Genomic DNA, 16,137 nt, shown 5'->3' with positions numbered 1-16,137 from the left:
GGGCTCTCTTGAGTGGAATGACTTGGAAGGGCACTTGGGCGCCAGGGCTTCTGGGTACTCGGGCCAACTGTAATAACCAAGTGTTGTCCGGGCCACCAAGCCAAAAGGTAAAAGTGAATGGATAAGAAGCCTTTCTGGGCCCCTCAGGCCCTCATGGGGTGGGAGGCAGCCTTTTGGGCTAAAAAGCCTAAGGCTATAATCAGCTACTTCTGGAGGTTCAGAAAAAGCCCAGCCTGAGCTGTGCGACTTTCCTCCAGATGGACCAGGGTCTGAACCACGGTGCGGCTTGGTGTCCGGCTCTTGGCGCAGTAATCTGACCGAGAGCAGAATCCGCTCTCGTACGCCCTGCAGACTTCCTGCCCTTCGAGGCTGTTGGGTAGCTTCTGGGTATCATGCAGATGAGTTTGGGCCAGATGCTAAAGATTTAATGAATTAGGTCATGAACCTGGAGCCGTGATGTCAGAACAGCAAAACTAAAAAGCTGGGCAGTATTTTCACCTGCAGTACAAAGGAGCTATTGATCCCCTCCCCCCAAGGATGTTTCAAGATACCTCTTAGAATAAACAACTCCATTTATATGTACACATGTCAGATCAGTTTGCCTAATAGGGCTGATTAAAAACACGGCCCAAATTGTTTGGCACTGAAAGTCTTCATGTTCTAAATGCTGTTACAGTGGCCGTTTTGCTGTTAAGGACAAGCCCATCCCTTGGGAGCTCATGGACATGGGCTGTCGTGTGAGGGTCTTACTGAATTCTGCAGGGCCTGTGTGTGGATGTGTCTGTCTGACCAACACACTTGGCCCCACAGCGCCTTGCCCAGCTGTTCTGCGCTGCCCTGAGTTTGCTGGACATCACCACTGAACACTCCATTCGCCCTTGATCATCAGTGGAAAAAGTATTTGGATGTGGGGCTGTCCTCACGATTCTCCCAAAAACGTGTGTCCTGACCAGGTCTCTGCAGACAGGCCATGATGGTGTTTCTAAGGCCTGTGTGTCAGGCTGCCACCAACCCACCCACTTCCACTCCTAGGTATCCTGACCATGCCCCAGACTTAAAGAGCACACGTGGAGACCCAGCTTACAGCCTCTCTCTTAACTCATGACATTTCACACCTTTTTATTTTGTTAAAGCGACTTCATACTGCGGTATCATTTCCTTGAGTCAGCAGTAAGGAGGCCTACAGCTCTGAGCTAGAAGGTGCTATGGCCCGGGATGTTTACATCTTCATTAGTATGTCGGTGCTTGGGTCTGTACCACACATTTCCTGTCTCAGTGCAGTGCCATGATTGGTTTCTCGATAGTGTGGGGTATTAGGACCATCGGTTCCCCGTCCCCCGCCACCAAGTTAAACATTTCTAACCTCTGAAGAGGCAAGGAGGATATATGGGTCTTTACTTATCCGACCCAGACTCCGAGCCTGACAGAACTGGGAGGTTGAGAGTTTTCAAATTCCTGCCCGCTTACCTTGAACTTCTGGGTCCGCGCCATGGGAATGAGCCCTGTTTGGCAAACTGGCTGTGTGGGCCCAGAGTTGGCAGTCTCTGGCCAGCATACCCCACCTCCCTCCCAGAAGCTTCCAGAAACCACGTTTTGGCACGATGAGATGAGGTTTTCGATGGCAGGCCTACATCTGGACCCTCCTGTGTTGTCCCCCTGAAACAGAGCCACACCCATTTGTTCTTTACCCCAGGGTGACCGGGCCACACCTTCTGACTAATGCAGCGAGTTGGCATACCTTAAACAAAACCAACCCAGAAAGCATTGACACCTACAGATTTTACTGAGGGTTTCAGGAGAACACCGAGAAGGCTATCATATATCCATCAGAACTTCTTAAAAGTCCCCCTGATGCACCCTGCCCTTGACCTCCCCTCTCCTCCCCCACACCCCCAGCCCCCACACTGGGGCTCCAGCCAAGCCTCTTGGCCTCTCGCCCTGCTCCTCTTCTCCCATCACCTAAAAACAAGCCTGGACGTTAGCCAGACTGAGGCCATCTCTTGCTCGAGCTCACTTCTGATGCGAGGAGCCGTTCATTGAGCTGCCTAGTTTTATTCTAAATATTCCAAATTAAATCAGACAGTTTCACATGCGACGCTAAGCCCAGAGCTTCTGACGGAGTTGGGGTGGGAGAATGACACTCCCTGGAGCAGCCGCAGAAGTTTCAGGGCCTCTGGTGAGCAGGTCCCCCCTTGCCACGTTTACTGAAGTCTACAGGTTCTTCTCAGGTGGGGGATGGCAGCAAGTCAGGCTGCTGCAGGCCTTGCCGTCCTGAGGCCACGTCTGCCCTTGGCGTTCGGCCAACAGCTCTTCTTTTCAACATTGCCCGCCTTTTCCAGCTCCGAACATCTCTGGGGAAAGGAAGGGCCTTTATCCGCTACTCCCTGGTGCACCAGAGGTTGGCAGACACCTTACAGCAGTGCTTCATGAACACCAAGGTGACCAGGTAAGGGCGTGGCAGAGCTGGGGTTTACCCCGTGAGCACGAGGGGGCCCCCAGCCATCCTCGGTGCGTGTGTGGTGGTAGCACCGCTTGTGCACCGGGGAAGACAGGAAGCTCAGGGGGCCCGAGTGCCTTTCTCTAGCCCCACTGATGCCGGGTCACAAAGCAGAAGCTTAGATCCAAAGCTCTGAGCTCCTGATGCCAGTGGATTTCCCTCACGGGTGGCATGCCCTCGGTGCTGGCCCTAATGAAGGGACAGACCCCACCGGCCACCAGGGCCCTCACCCGAGACTCCGTGTCAGCGTCTGCTGGGTGTGTCAGGGCTACCCGGACGTGGCAGTGGGCGGCCAGATTGGAGCCCAGGTTGTTGGTGGGGTCAGCCTTTGTGTGGCTGGTGCTAAAGTCTGAGGCGGGGAGGAAAGGGGGGCTTGAGAATGTAAACGGGGCATCCCGCGAGGAGCTGCCGCTCAGGCTCCTAGCAGCCGAACCTCTTTCAGTCTCCCTGCACCCTTTTCCAGCACTGCCTCCCCTCTCCCCAGGAAGTGTTCTTCCAGTTAATCAAAGAAATCCCTTGTGGATTAAAAAAAAAAAAAAAAAAAAACCCGCTTGCAGGGGGAAAAAAACACTGTGTTTCGTTTTGTCACCTTGAAGATTGATTTGCATAAAGACATATCTCTCGTGCGTGTGGCAGGCTCTGTGAATTCATGTGAGCTGAGAACCTTCGCACGTTTGATCTGAAGGTTACTTCGTTCTAGACATTTGGTGAGAATCGTCCCCAGCCACTTGACATCCAGGGTGGCACCTTTCAGGAGCGCCAGCCAAGCAGCTCTTGACACGCGCAGCGGTGGTGTCTTTCCCACTTCTTGCTGCTTCACGTGGTGCAGCCGCCAGCACCTCAAAGTGCAGCCGTTCCATTTCTTGGCTTTAAAACTGGTGTCCGGACGGTCCTTAGCCACGAGCTCACCGGTGTGTATTGAATCCTCTCGAAGGAATAGAAGATGAGGTTAACATTTCACAGAGGAAGAATTCTTTCCCCTGTAACTGCCCCTTTCCTGGCACATAACTGAGATTTAAATTTTCTCGTATCCTTTTTGGGGATTGTTTAGGATGTCAATAATACACGAATAAGCATCTAATTCATTTCAGTGATTTCCTTGAAGAAGAGCAAGCATATTTGAAAGTTACATGCTCCCACAGTGAAAATCAAATTGTGTGTGTGTGTGTCCCTATCTGTCTTATCTGTCTGAATTTATCTCGTTAGTAAGAAGTGAGAATTTGGTAAGGCAGAGCCATATCAAATTCAGTCTTTGCTTTCCTTTGTTATTCTTGTCATCGATCCCTTTTCCTGCTTCCCTGCAGTGACTGGTACTACGCAAGAAGCCCCTTCCTGAAGCCGAAGCTGAGCTCCGACATCGTAGGCCAGCTCTACGAGCTCACCGAGGTCCAGTTTGACCTGGCGTCCAGAGGCTATGACTTGGACGCTGCCTGGCCAACGTTTGCCAGGTATTTTGAAGAATCGCTTGGTTGAAAACACAGGGGAAAGAGATGTTCGAAGTTCTGAAGGTTGCCGCCAGTCGATGCAAAGCGGTTCGGTCACTCAGTAGATTACAGAAGGCTTTGCAACTCTTACGCCTGCGAGTTTTCTAGGCTTTGTTGAGTCTGACTAACGATAACATCTGAAGGCTCCAACCCGAAACTCTCCTAATCCTCCTCCCCTAATCCTCCTCCCCGGCCAGGTGGTGTGAGTCAGTGGAGATGCGTATGCAAATCCCGAGTTTTCTTAGGTGTGTTAAGGGACTTGGGGGTGGCAGCGGGGGAGCCAGTGGGCTTTTTCCTGGTCGTGTTCTTGCAGAGTTCCTCAGAGGCCTTGAGGCCAGTGGGAGAGGGAGTTACGGCTCCCCCACCGAAGGGTAAGCGCGCTCGCCTTCCACTCCAGGAGGGGGATGGGAGAGGACACGCTCAGACATTGGGCGACTTGCCCACAGTTGCCCAGTACTGCAGGGCACCAGACTCGAGTTCAACTCCAGTTCAGCACTTTTTTTTTTGAGAGAGGGAGAACGCGAGGGCATGCATGGGCGTGTGTGAGAGCACGTGTGTGCATGCACATGGGTGCACACGTGGGGAGGGGGGAAGCAGAGAGGAAGGGAAGAGAGAATCTCAAGTCAGCTTCATGCCCAGCTCGGAGCATGGATCTCACGACCCTGAGATCGTGATCAAGAGTTGGTCATTTAACCAACTGAGCCACCCAGGCGCCCACCAGTGCCACGTTCTTTGCTTTGCTTTCTGTTAATACAGGTTGTTTTCAGTGTCCATTTTTGTATTTTTTTATTAAAAATATTCGCCCTGTGGAGAAAAGTCCTGAATCTGATGATGCCGTGAGCCGACCACTGAGATGAAAAGCTAACATTCTGCCGTATTTACTGCACGTGTCCTTTTAAAAACTTCTTCATTTTGAATTCGTTTCATAATTACAGCACAGTTGCCCCCAAAATGCCACAGAGCATTCATCCAGCCTTCACCCTGCCTCCCCAGTTCTCAGTACTTTGCTACAACTGTTTAATCACTCTCTCTTTAAAAATACATGTTGGTTTATTCCCTAGGCCATTATAGAGAAAGTTACAGACTTGATTCCCCTTGACTCCTCAGGACTCACTGTGTACTTCCCAAAGTCAAGGGCACCCCCTTATGTATAAGCTTAGTGCGGTTATGAAGATCAGGGATTTAACGTGGATACAATGCCACCAGTTGACAGATTCTAAGAATCATCCCAGTAATGTCTTTTATACTCCAGGAGCCCGCCCAGGAGTTAATGCCAGTCTCTCCGGTCTTCTTGAATTTGGAACAGTTTCTCAGTCTTTGTCTTTCACGGTGTAGACATTTTTGAAAAGCACAGGCCAGTTACTTTGTAAAATGTTCTTTGTTGGAGTTTGTCTAGTGCTTCCTCATTGTGAGATTCAGGGTGAGTGTTTCTGGCAGGAGAACCCAAATGTTGTGTCGTCTTCAGCACAGTCTAGAGACCCTCATGGTGATTTGTCTCATCACCGGGGCAGTTGCCTGTGACCATTAGGTAAAGGTGGTGTTTGCCAGATTTCTCTAAAGTTATTGTCTCTCCCTTTGTAATCATTAGGTTTCTTTTTTTTTTCTTTTTTTTTAAAGATTTTATTTATTTGACAGACAGAGATCACAAGTAGGCCAAGAGGCAGGCAGAGAGAGAGGAAGAAGCAGGCTCCCCACTAAGCAGAGAGCCCGATGTGGGGCTCGATCCCAGGACTCTGGGATCATGACCTGAACCAAAGGCGGAGGCTTTAACCCACTGAGCCACTCAGGCGCCCCAATCATTAGGTTTCTTATAGGAAGATACTTTAAGATTAGGTTAACCAACTAGGGCTTAGTCGGTTAAACATCTGCCTTTGGCTCAGGTCATGATCCCAGGATCCTGGGATCGAGCCCCGCATCGGGCTCCCTGCTCAGTGGGGAGTCTGCTTCCCCCTCCCCCTGCTCATGCTCTCTCTCTTGCACTGTGTCTCTCAAATACATAAGTAAAATCTTAAAAAAAGATCAGGTTGTTACCTCTCTTTTTCCTTAATATTTATATACCCACATTTGTATGTATTTTTGTGAGCTCTATGCCCAGCATGGGGCTTGAACTCACAACCCCGAGATCAAGAGTCGCATGCTCTGCTGACTGAGCCAGCTAGGCACCCCTGTGTATTTATTCATTTATAGCAGAGTTGACTCATGGATTCTTACTTTATTCCGTGGGTTATATTCTGTCACTGTAATCATTAATTTGATGCCTAAATTGTTCCTTATTTGGCCAGCAGAAGCCCCTTAGAGCTGGTTCTTTTGGGTTGGTTTTTTTGTTTTTTTGGATGTTGTCATGTCTGATACCATGTGTTTAGGAAATAAAAGATCACAAATCCAAATAAAGACCCACCCCACTCTCACGCTGTCCCCTTTAATTCCTGTCCAGAAGTAATGACAGCCCTGTAGTTGCCACATGTCATTCCCGAATATCTTTGTGTGTTACCGAGTGGGTATCCCTGCATATTTTATATACATGTGGTTTTATTTTGTATGCATTTATAAATTTTGCATATATCGAATCATAGGTAGCTCTTCTTTTTGCAACTTGCTCATCTCGCTGCATATTGGAGATTTTTATCAGCATTTGTGTGGATTTCTGTAGCTGCAGAGAGCGGGTTGACCAGCCATCTCCCACCGGCTGGGGGGGGCGGGGTTGGGGGGTGGATCAGACAGCTTCACCTGTTCATTTACCTGTTGTCCACGGTTGCTGTCATGCCGCCACTGGAGCATGTGTTGGGACCGAGACCAGAAGGCGCACAAGCATAAGATATGTCCTTTCTGGCTCTTCGTAAGAGAAGATTGCTAACCCCCAATGCAGAGTGTTCTGTTGTACAACTGAATGCCAGCTTATCTGTTTCCTGGTGGTACAGAGTTAATTAGGCTGGGTCTGCTGCCCCCAAGCCCGCTGTCACCTTGACTTATCAGACTGATTGCTGCTTTTCTCTTGCTAGCAGACAGACTGTGACAGGCACCTGAGGGGGTGAGGAAAATTTCTGCCCCCAATGGGGAAATGATACATCCATTTAGTTCTTCCCGGGCAGCAGGTGGAAAGGCCTATTACGTTCAGACTTAGAAGTGGAGCTGTCAGCTGCAGACCAGCGTAAATGCGATCTCTGGTAGAAGCTGATGGGTTTTTGCCTTTTTAGACTCTCTCCAGGAGGGCAGTGCCCCCTGCTACCACCTCCTGCCTTGTGATAATCAGGGCCTCTGTGCATGCTTACTCGTGCGTGTTTCCCGCTCTGATGCAGTCTGTCCTGTGGCCCTGCAGGAGGACGCTGGCCCCTGGCTCTTCGGCTTACCTGTGGAAACCTCCCAGCCGCAGCTCCAGCATGAGCAGCTTGGTGAGCAGCTACCTGCAGGTAAGACCAGCAAGGCTGGGAGTCTCCTCACCAGAATGCCAACCGGGCTGTGCCCTGGCCTCTTGCAACTCGGGGCGATGTGCTCAGATGCCTTTTTTTTTTTTTTAAGATTTATTTATTTATCTATTTATTTATTTGACACACAGAGAGAGACAGCAAGAGAAGGAACACAAGCAGGGGGAGTGGATGAGGGAGAAGCAGGCTTCCCGCTGAGCAGGGAGCTCAATGGAGGACTCGATCCCAGGACCCCGAGATTAGGACCTGAACTGAAGGCATATGCTTAATGACTGAGCCATCCAGGCGCCCCTCTCAGACACCTTTTATTCCAACTCAAGTAATATAAAGCCTCTGTTATCTGAGTTATTTCCTAGAGGCCAGGTTTTTATGACCCAATAGAACTTGGGCTTTTTATTATTTTTTTTAAGATTTTATTTGTTTATTTGACAGAGATCACAAGTAGGCAGAGAGGCAGGCAGAGAGAGAGGGGGAGGAAGCAGGCTCCCGCTGAGCAGAGAGCCCGATGGGAGGCTCGACTCCAGGACCCTGGGATCATGACCTGAGCCGAAGGCAGAGGCTTTAACCCACTGAGCCACCCAGGCGCCCCGGAACTTAGGCTTTTTAAGAATTAAATTCTGTTAGAAGCTTTTCAAGTATTTTAAAGGAAGCAATTTAGCTCTTGGGTTAGAAGCAGCAGAGTCCAACGCTGCCACGTAGTCCTGGGCAGACCGCTTACCTTCTCAAAACTTCAGTGCTCTCATCCCAAAATGGAGGTCCTGGAAGTCATTCTAGCTCAAAAGGGGACAGTGCAGATCAAGTGAAGGAGTCCTTAAGGGCTTGACGTAGGCAAGTAAGTGCTCAGGAAAGTTCATGGGAAAGGCAAATTTCGTTAATTGTGTTACAAATGTGAGAGTATCATACGCGCGTATGGTTTTAAAGGTCAGAACAGTGCAGGTAATTGATAAAAATACAACAACTAAAAGGTAGTAGAAGCATTAAGAGTGGAGAATAAATTGAGCTGGAGCCCTATTTTGTGGTTGAATCACAGCAGGAGCTGTAGGTACGGTGCAGCGGCGAACAGGAGTTTAAATGTAACTTAATCTAAGTGCCACTGCCCGCTATGCTCCCGGCGCTCCAGGAGGCTGGATGGGACGTGCGGGTTCTGAGTACCCGGGGAGCTGGCGTCTGTGGTCTTGTGTGTTTAGGATGTGTTCTGACCTCCTTTGGCAGGTGCTCCCAGAAAGGCGCTTCTAGCCTTTTGAATAGCTCGATAGGCTCGCTATTTAATGACTTCTCGTTAAACTCTAAAGCTTCTCCCCGTGGCCGTGTAGCTTCTGTCCCAGACCCACTTGTGTATTGTTTCTCCTCCGCAGACTCAGGAAATGGCCTCCAGCTTTGACGTGAGCAGCCCCCTAAACAACGAGGCGCTCGAGGGCTTTGACGAGATGCGGCTGGAGCTGGACCAGCTGGAAGTGCGGGAGAAGCGGCTGCAGGAGCAGATGCAGCAGCTGGACCGAGAGAACCAGGAGTTGAGGGCAGTGGTCAGCCTGCAGGCCGAGCAGCTGCAGGCGGAGAGGGAGAGGGGCCGCGCCACTGCCGAGGACAAGGCCCGCCTCACCCACGAGGTGGCCCAGCTGCAGAAGCAGCGGGAGGTCACGCAGGCCGCCCAGAGCGCCGTGGAGCAGTTCCAGAAATGCCTGCAGGCCCTGGAGCTGGGGGCAGCAGAGAAGGAGGGGGATTACCGCTCAGCCCTGCGGCGGCTGGAGTCCGTGCTGGAGCCCCTGCTGCAGGAGCTTGAGGCCGCGCGGGACCCGCTGGGCAGGAAGAACCAGCGTTCGGCTGATGTCCCGGACCGGCTGGGTGCGGCTGAGCAGAAGGCAGATAGGGCACCGGACACGGAGGCGCAGCGAGAGCTCCTCCCCGGGGACTTGGCCCTGGAGGTCCAGGAGCTGCGGGAGAAGCTTCAAGCCCTGGAAGGAGAGAGCTGCAAGGCTCAGGAGCTCCACAGGCAGCAGAGTGCCCAGCTCGAGCAGCTGGCCGGGGAGCTGGAGCGGAAGGAGGAGGCCCGGGCCGGCCTGGAGCGCCTGCTGGAGGAAATGGCCCCAGTCCAGGAGGAGCTGGCCGGGAAGGGGCAGGAGGCGGCCCAGCTGCGGCGACAGCTACGGGAGGCCCTAGGCCACCTGAGTTCCCTTGAGCAGGAACTGGCAGACGTGAGGCAGGAGGACCGGCAGCGGCGAGAGGAGAAGGAGCTGCTGGAGCAGGAGGCCAGGTCTCTGGCGCGGCAGCTGCGGCTCCTGGAGACCCGGGTGGCCCAGCTGAGCCAGCACGTGGGGGACCTGGAGGAGCAGAAGAAACAGCTCATCCGGGACAAAGACCACCTCAGCCAGCAGGTGGGGATGCTGGAGCGGCTCGCCGTGCAGCGAGGCCCGGATCTGCCCGTGGCAGGGGAGAAGCCCACCACCCAGGGTGCGCCAGACTCCAGCCTGCAACAGGTCTTTGAGAAGCCGGAGGAGGAGCAGAGAAGCCCCCAGGAGGGCCAGTCAGGTGACACCCAGATGCGAGAGAGCGGCCAGGAGGAGAAGCTCCAGCAGGCCAACAGGGAGCTGGAGAAGGAGCTGCAGAACGTGCTGGAGTGCAACCAGCTCCTTGAGGGCAAGCTGCAGGCGCTGCAGGCTGATTACCAGGCCCTGCAGCAGCGGGAGGCAGGCATCCGGGGCTCCCTGGCCTCCCTGGAGTCTGAGCAGGCCAGCATCCGTCACATGGGGGACCAGATGGAGGCGAGCCTCCTGGCCATGAAGAAGGCCAAGGAGACCATGAGGGCGCAAGTGGCCGAGAAGGAGGCCGCCCTGGAGAACAAGCAGGCCGAGTGCCGGCAGCTGCAGGAGGAGGTCGGGCGTTGCCGGCAGCTGGCGGAGGCCCGGGAGAGGGAGCTCAGGGCTCTCGAGAGCCAGTGCCACCAGCAGACCCAGCGGATCGAGGCCCTCATGGCAGAGCAAGGCCAACGGGGGCTCAGCGCACCTGACGACAGTGCACCCCAGGAGCCAGCCACCCCGCTGGCCCTGTGTCAGGCCCAGGTGGAGACCCAGCAGGGGGAAGCCGGGCACCCGCCAGCTGGGGTGCTGGACCTTGAGGCCAAGCTCCAGGCAGCCCTGGGTGACCTCGAGAAGGTACAGGGCCAGCTGAGCGTGGCCGAGGCTGCTCTGAGGGAGCACAGGGCCCTGGTGCAGCAGCTGAAGGAGCAGAATGAAGCCCTCGGGAAGGCCTCTGGTCGGGAGCCGCTGCAGCGCTCGGAGCAGGAGAGGACTGAGGAGGAGGTGGAGGAGGAGGAGCGGTCCAGGACAGAATCCGGCTCCCAGGAAGCCCGGCTGGAACAGGCAGAGCCGCCAGAGCGGCTGCCCGGGGCCAGCCCAGCCGCCGACAAGCCCAGCATCCATACCTGCATGCCGCTCGCCGAGAAAAAGCAGGCCGAGGAGGCCCTGGCCCGCGCCCTGCAGGAGCTCCGTGACGCCAAAGAGGCGGCCTCGAGGCAGCGAGAGGGCCTGGAAGAGCAAGTGGCAGGCCTGCAGCAAGAGAGGGACGGCTTGCAGGAAAGGCTGAAGGTGGCCGAGGAGGCAGCCCGCTCCCTGCCTGGCCTGCAGGCCCAGCTGGCCCAGGCCGAGCAGCGGGCCCAGAGCCTCCAGGAGACCTCACACGAGGAGCTCAACGCCCTCAGGTTCCAGCTGAGCACGGAGATCATGGACCACCACAGTCGACAGAAGGTAGTCCTCCCTCGCCTTGACCCCCCGGGCTGCAGCGGCCTCCTGCGGTGGGGCCTGATGGGCCCACGACAGGATAGGCTGTGCCTTCAGCCACGTGGCACCTGAGGACCCCAGAATGTACTGGGCGGCCGGGCAGAGACGGAGGTCCTGCTCTGTAGGTCCCAGCACCCTTCCCTTCCCAGGGACCCTTCAGGGGCCCCTGTCGGGAGCAGGGCCCTAGCCCAGAAGCCTAAACTCAGTGCGACCGCAGACAGGTTTGGCTCATACAGAGTGGCTGTTTCACACCAGTGGCCAGCTCTTAACAATCCGGTGTTTACACAGTAGTGTGGGGGCTCCCTTTGAGCTCTCAGGAGATCTTAAAGGCTGTGCCCGTGTTGCCGCCCTGCAGAAGTCACCAGGAGCTGGGCGGCGGGGGCCCCCTTCAAAGGAGGCATGTGTTTTCCTTATGCTCGTTTACGTATGTGCCCAGCCCTCTGGGCCTATGAGTCTGCCCTAGACCCTCTCCCAGCCTCTAGAACCTACTGGAGATACCAGCAGGCCCCACCTGCGAGTCTCGTCTGTGGGTTTTCTCTCCCTTCAGGTGCCATCCTGGTGGGAGGTGCTGTGGAGACTGGCTCAGTGCGTTTCCACAAAGCCCTTGGGGTAGACAGGCTTACAGGAGCAGTGCTTACCATGGGCCTTTACTACTGCACGAAGGGAAAGGGGTAAGGTGGCTGAGAGTGAGGACACAAGCAGGACGGCCGTGGGGCCTTGATTTCCAGAACTTAGCACTGAGCCGTTAGCACTGCAGTCTGCGCTCACTCCCAGACACACAACCATGGCATTTCTACAGACGGGCCTCCAGTACTGTGTCCCCCATCCCGCGTGGCTCTGTGTGGCTCGCAGGGCCCTCGTTTCCTTGGCGGAAATTGAATCCTAAGTGTGAGGACCAAGTTAAGTCTTTTCAGAAACCCGAAAGGATGTTGTCACCAGTCAAGCCCAGAGCTTATTGAGTTTGGTGGAAAACAGAGAGCTTGTTCTGGGGGAATGGGGCTGAGGGGATGTTCGTGCAAGGACCCCACTTCCACAAGCCCTCTCTCATCTCCAGACTGCCAGTGAAGAGTGCCGGAGCCTCAGGGACCAGCTTGAGGAGCGAGGCCGGCAGCTGCAGGCCGCCGAGGAGGCCGTGGAGAGGCTGAAGGTAGGCCCCGGGGGGGGTGTGCTCGTCGGTGGCCTGGCCACCTGGGCAGGGAAGACTGGCGTGCCCACCTCTGCCTGTTCGTTCCCACCCCCAGGGTGCGGGCCTGTCGGGAAGAGAGGTCTGGTTTGGTTTCTGCTGGACCCTTTAGGGCCGCATGCAAGACTCGCAGTTCCCAAGCCAGAGCGCCCATCCGTTCCCTGGTGTGGACGTCTTGAGTGCACCTCTCCGGGCCCTCCCGCCTCCCGGACACCTGGCTGGGGCCACCAGATGTGTTTCTCAGCCAGCCAGGCGGAAAGGATGTAAGGTGTCCTTAGCTGCCTCCGCTGGTATCCCTGAGCCAGTGGTCCTGAACAGTGGGGGTTGCTGCCTGTCTCCAGGGAACCCCGCTCTCTGCCACCACCACCTTCGCCCCCACCCTGAGAGTCTGATTCTTGCTACCCCTCCAACCTCCACCGCCAGCTTGACGGGATGACAAGCAGGAGCAGGTCACTCAAAGGTTCTCGGGCTCTTGAATTTAAAACCACCTCCAGTTAGAAGTGACCCGGCCAGCTGGGGTGGAGGAACCCCCACCCCCACCCCCAGTCCCTTTCTGGCCGAGGCGTGGGCTCTTGTCGGCTGAGTATCCTCTCCCCGCGTCCTGTGCCAGGCCGCCCAGGTGGATCTGGGAGAGCAGCTGAGCAGCACCAGCCAGCGTCTTTCCGAGAGCCAGGCTGCCGTGCAGAAGAAGGATGAGGAGCGGGCCGCCTTGCGCGAGAGCTTGGACAGGTTAGTGATGTGGTTCCATCCACACGGCCCCGGTGGTGGAGGCTTCAGGGAAGGGGGCGTTTGGCACAGTCATTTAGAAACTCAGCCGCTCAGAGCGGGCTAAGGAAGTCCCCTTGCAAGAAAAGCCAGACTCGGGAGACGCCTTGCCAGATACACGCCACACAGCCTGCCCGGTGAGGGTGCCCGTGTGTGTGTGCACGCGTGTGTGCGTGTGTGTTTTCCCGCTACGAGCTGTGACTCTTCCTGGTTTCCTTTGTGAAATGAGAGGCCCCAGGGCTGGGGGTTGGGGTGGGGGGAGGCCTCCGAAGTCTGTGCCAAGGGTGAGCCAGGGTGCCCGGCACCAGGCCAGCCGGTCTGCCTGCAGACTCTGCCGCCGTGTTTGTGTTGTCACCCTTCACTGCGACTGCCCTCCCCTTGGAGTATGGCCCTGCTTGTGCAGCCCCAAGACCTCCCTGAGACCCTTCGTCTTCAGGCTAGGGGGCCACATGGAGTTATGAGCATGAGCCCAGCATTCGGTGAGGAGGCCAAGGCAGTCATGCCGGGGATCCCGGGACCCGGTGTGTGCCCCCAGCAAAGACTATCACACCAGATTGTCCCAAGCCTTTACCTTGTGCGTGCAAGCCTCATGGCCTACCAGCCGGCTTCCAGGGTGGGTGCAGTCTTGGCAGGAGATCCAGAACATGCTGGGTGTCCGCTATCCCAGATGCACATTTCTCCTCGCCTGATTTCTTCCAGAGTTCAAACACTATAGGGCTCTGGCTGCCCAGGTCATAGTCACGTGACAATATAAGTAGCAAGAGCCTCCTAAAAGTTGGTGGCATTTTTTTTTTAATGCTACAACTGGGCGCCTGGGTGGCTCCCTGGGTTAAGCCTCTGCCTTCGGCTCACATCGTGATCACAGGGTCCTGGGATCGAGCCCTGCATCAGGGTCTCTGCTCATCGGGGACCTTGCTTCCCCCTCCCCCTCTGCCTGCCTTTCTGCCTACTTATGATCTCTCTCTCTGTCAAATAAATAAATAAAATATTTTTTAAAAATGCTACAACTGTGCTTATTCCTAAGATCTCGGAGCTGTTGTCTTAGCTGCCGGATGTTGCATAACCTGCCGGCCCTGGATTGGGTGTGCGTGCATGCATGTGTGCGTGTGTGTCTGTGTGTACACCCGTGAGATCACTTTGGCGAACAGTGGCTCGTAAACAACCTTCGGGCAGCTTTATGCTGGGTGTGGGAAGGTGGGATTAGACACAGATATCTGGCTTAGTCTCCACAGAGCCCTGTGTCTAATGGAGCTTTTACGAATGCCCTGCTGGATCTTGGGGTTCGTAGAGCATTCCTGGAGCACCACTGCCCTCAGGGACAGGGGAGCGGGCAAGGGCAGGAGGACCGTGCTTCGTTCGGGCAGCCCCTTGGCTGTAGACTGAGCCGAGGGAACAGAGCGCCTTAGGCCTCTGGACTGTCGGGTCAGGACCTGGCAGTGCCCATCGAGTGCCCGCTGGGTAGCCCAGCACCACACCCTGTGCACAGAGCCCCAAAGGCACGTGGGAGACGGGTCCTCGTCCATGTGGTCCCCTCCAGGGAGATGCACCTGTGTTCTTTCTATCCCAACTCCCATTTCCTCTTGCAAACTGCTCCCATCATCGGCCTGTCCACTGCAGCCTTCACCTTCCCCCATAACCTCAGCCCCTGCCCCAAAACCAAGGTGCAGAGTTCAACTCACCTGGGGTGCTCCTAGCGGCCTGAGGTCACCTGCTCTCCCAGAATGCCCGCTGTATTTGGTGTGGGGAGGGGAGTGGTGTGTGAAGAGGGTGGGGCTGCGAGAGGAGTTTTGAAGGCTGGGACTGGGGATGCACAATCTGGTAGTGGGTCGTGCCGAGGGGCACCCCACTGTGAGAGGGAAAAGGCTTGGAGGGCAGCAGGACCCCTGGTCAGGGGTCCAAGTTAGCCCAGAGGCACGGGGGAAGCTGGACACGGTGGCTTATCGGTAAGCTTCCCACTTCTCCACCAGGACCCAGAAGGAACTTGAAAAAGCCACAACAAAAATCCAAGAGTATTACAACAGACTCTGCCAGGAGGTGACAGACCGGGAGAAGAATGACCAGAAGATGCTCGCGGACCTCGATGACCTGAATAGAACCAAGCAGTACCTGGAGGAACGGCTGATCGAGCTTCTCAGGTGAGAGTCGGCGCCAGCAGCTGGCTCGGGGCCTCCCCAGAGCTGGGATTTCTCTTGAAAGACATGCGGCTGCGCTTGAAAGTCCTCTCGAGGGAAATGGGCCCCGTGTCTGCTTGTGTTGCGTCATTGAGGCCCTCCTCCAACACAGATGGGGCACGCCCTGGCCCTTGGCCGCCTTAAAGGGTGGATTTCACTGCTCCCATCAGCGCTCATCTGGGTTTATGTTGTCGTACTTGCTGGGACATTATTTTCAAAATCTCTGTGTTCTTAGCCACAGGCGTGACAGTAAGTGATGTCTCGTATCTTTAGGAAGCTCTCTTGTCCCTTGTCCCTCTTTCGTCTTTACCCTTCTCCTCCCTCTCGCTTTCCCCGTGATACCAGGCCTCCCACGCTCCAGTGCCCACGGGTAGCAAGCAGACAGTGCAGGTAGCAGCGTGTGAGCGGGGCCAGGAGGGCACTCAGGACCTGGAGGACACGCGTGCCGTGCTCCTGACACTTGTCACCACACGGGTGAAGGGCCCAACTTCCCAGATCGCCTTACTTCTCGCGAGAATATAATTTTTTCTAATGAGGCTCTAGACCAGATCTACGCTGCAAGAGAAATATGTTAGGTTTCTCTTACTTAGCCTGTGATTTGGCCACCATCTCACCAACTTGTTTGTTTTTTCGTTGCAATTTACTTTCGAGGAAGCTAGGTCATGCATCTGGCCGAGTCTCCCACAGCTTGGATTTTGCTGATTGCATCCCTGTGGTGCCATTTAACATGTTCTTCCAACCTCGGGATGTCTGTAAATTGTTAAATTTGTAAATTGTTAGTTAAAACCACAGCAGTGGTTCCCCCACCTCAGCGACAGGTTAGAATCCCTAGGGGAGCTATT

At 55.1% G+C, this 16,137-nt stretch overlaps 1 protein-coding gene across 1 annotated transcript in view; it reads left to right on the top strand.

The window, feature by feature from the left end:
- Window positions 1–16,137, top strand: part of FYCO1 (FYVE and coiled-coil domain autophagy adaptor 1) — a 67,840-nt gene that overhangs the window by 17,181 nt on the left and 34,522 nt on the right. Inside the window, exons 5-11 of the mRNA XM_032867837.1 lie at window positions 2,340–2,446; window positions 3,802–3,945; window positions 7,298–7,388; window positions 8,759–11,143; window positions 12,231–12,323; window positions 12,970–13,088; window positions 15,092–15,259. Of these exons, the coding sequence (XP_032723728.1) occupies window positions 2,340–2,446; window positions 3,802–3,945; window positions 7,298–7,388; window positions 8,759–11,143; window positions 12,231–12,323; window positions 12,970–13,088; window positions 15,092–15,259 (3,107 nt within the window). The remainder of the gene's footprint in view (window positions 1–2,339; window positions 2,447–3,801; window positions 3,946–7,297; window positions 7,389–8,758; window positions 11,144–12,230; window positions 12,324–12,969; window positions 13,089–15,091; window positions 15,260–16,137) is intronic.

Source organism: Lontra canadensis, unplaced genomic scaffold, assembly GCF_010015895.1.
Source record: "Lontra canadensis isolate GAN:19392208 unplaced genomic scaffold, GSC_riverotter_1.0 scaffold35, whole genome shotgun sequence".
NCBI lineage: Eukaryota > Metazoa > Chordata > Mammalia > Carnivora > Mustelidae > Lontra > Lontra canadensis.
The sequence above is the reverse complement of the archived record's forward strand: the minus strand, read 5'-3'. Positions and strand labels throughout refer to the sequence as shown.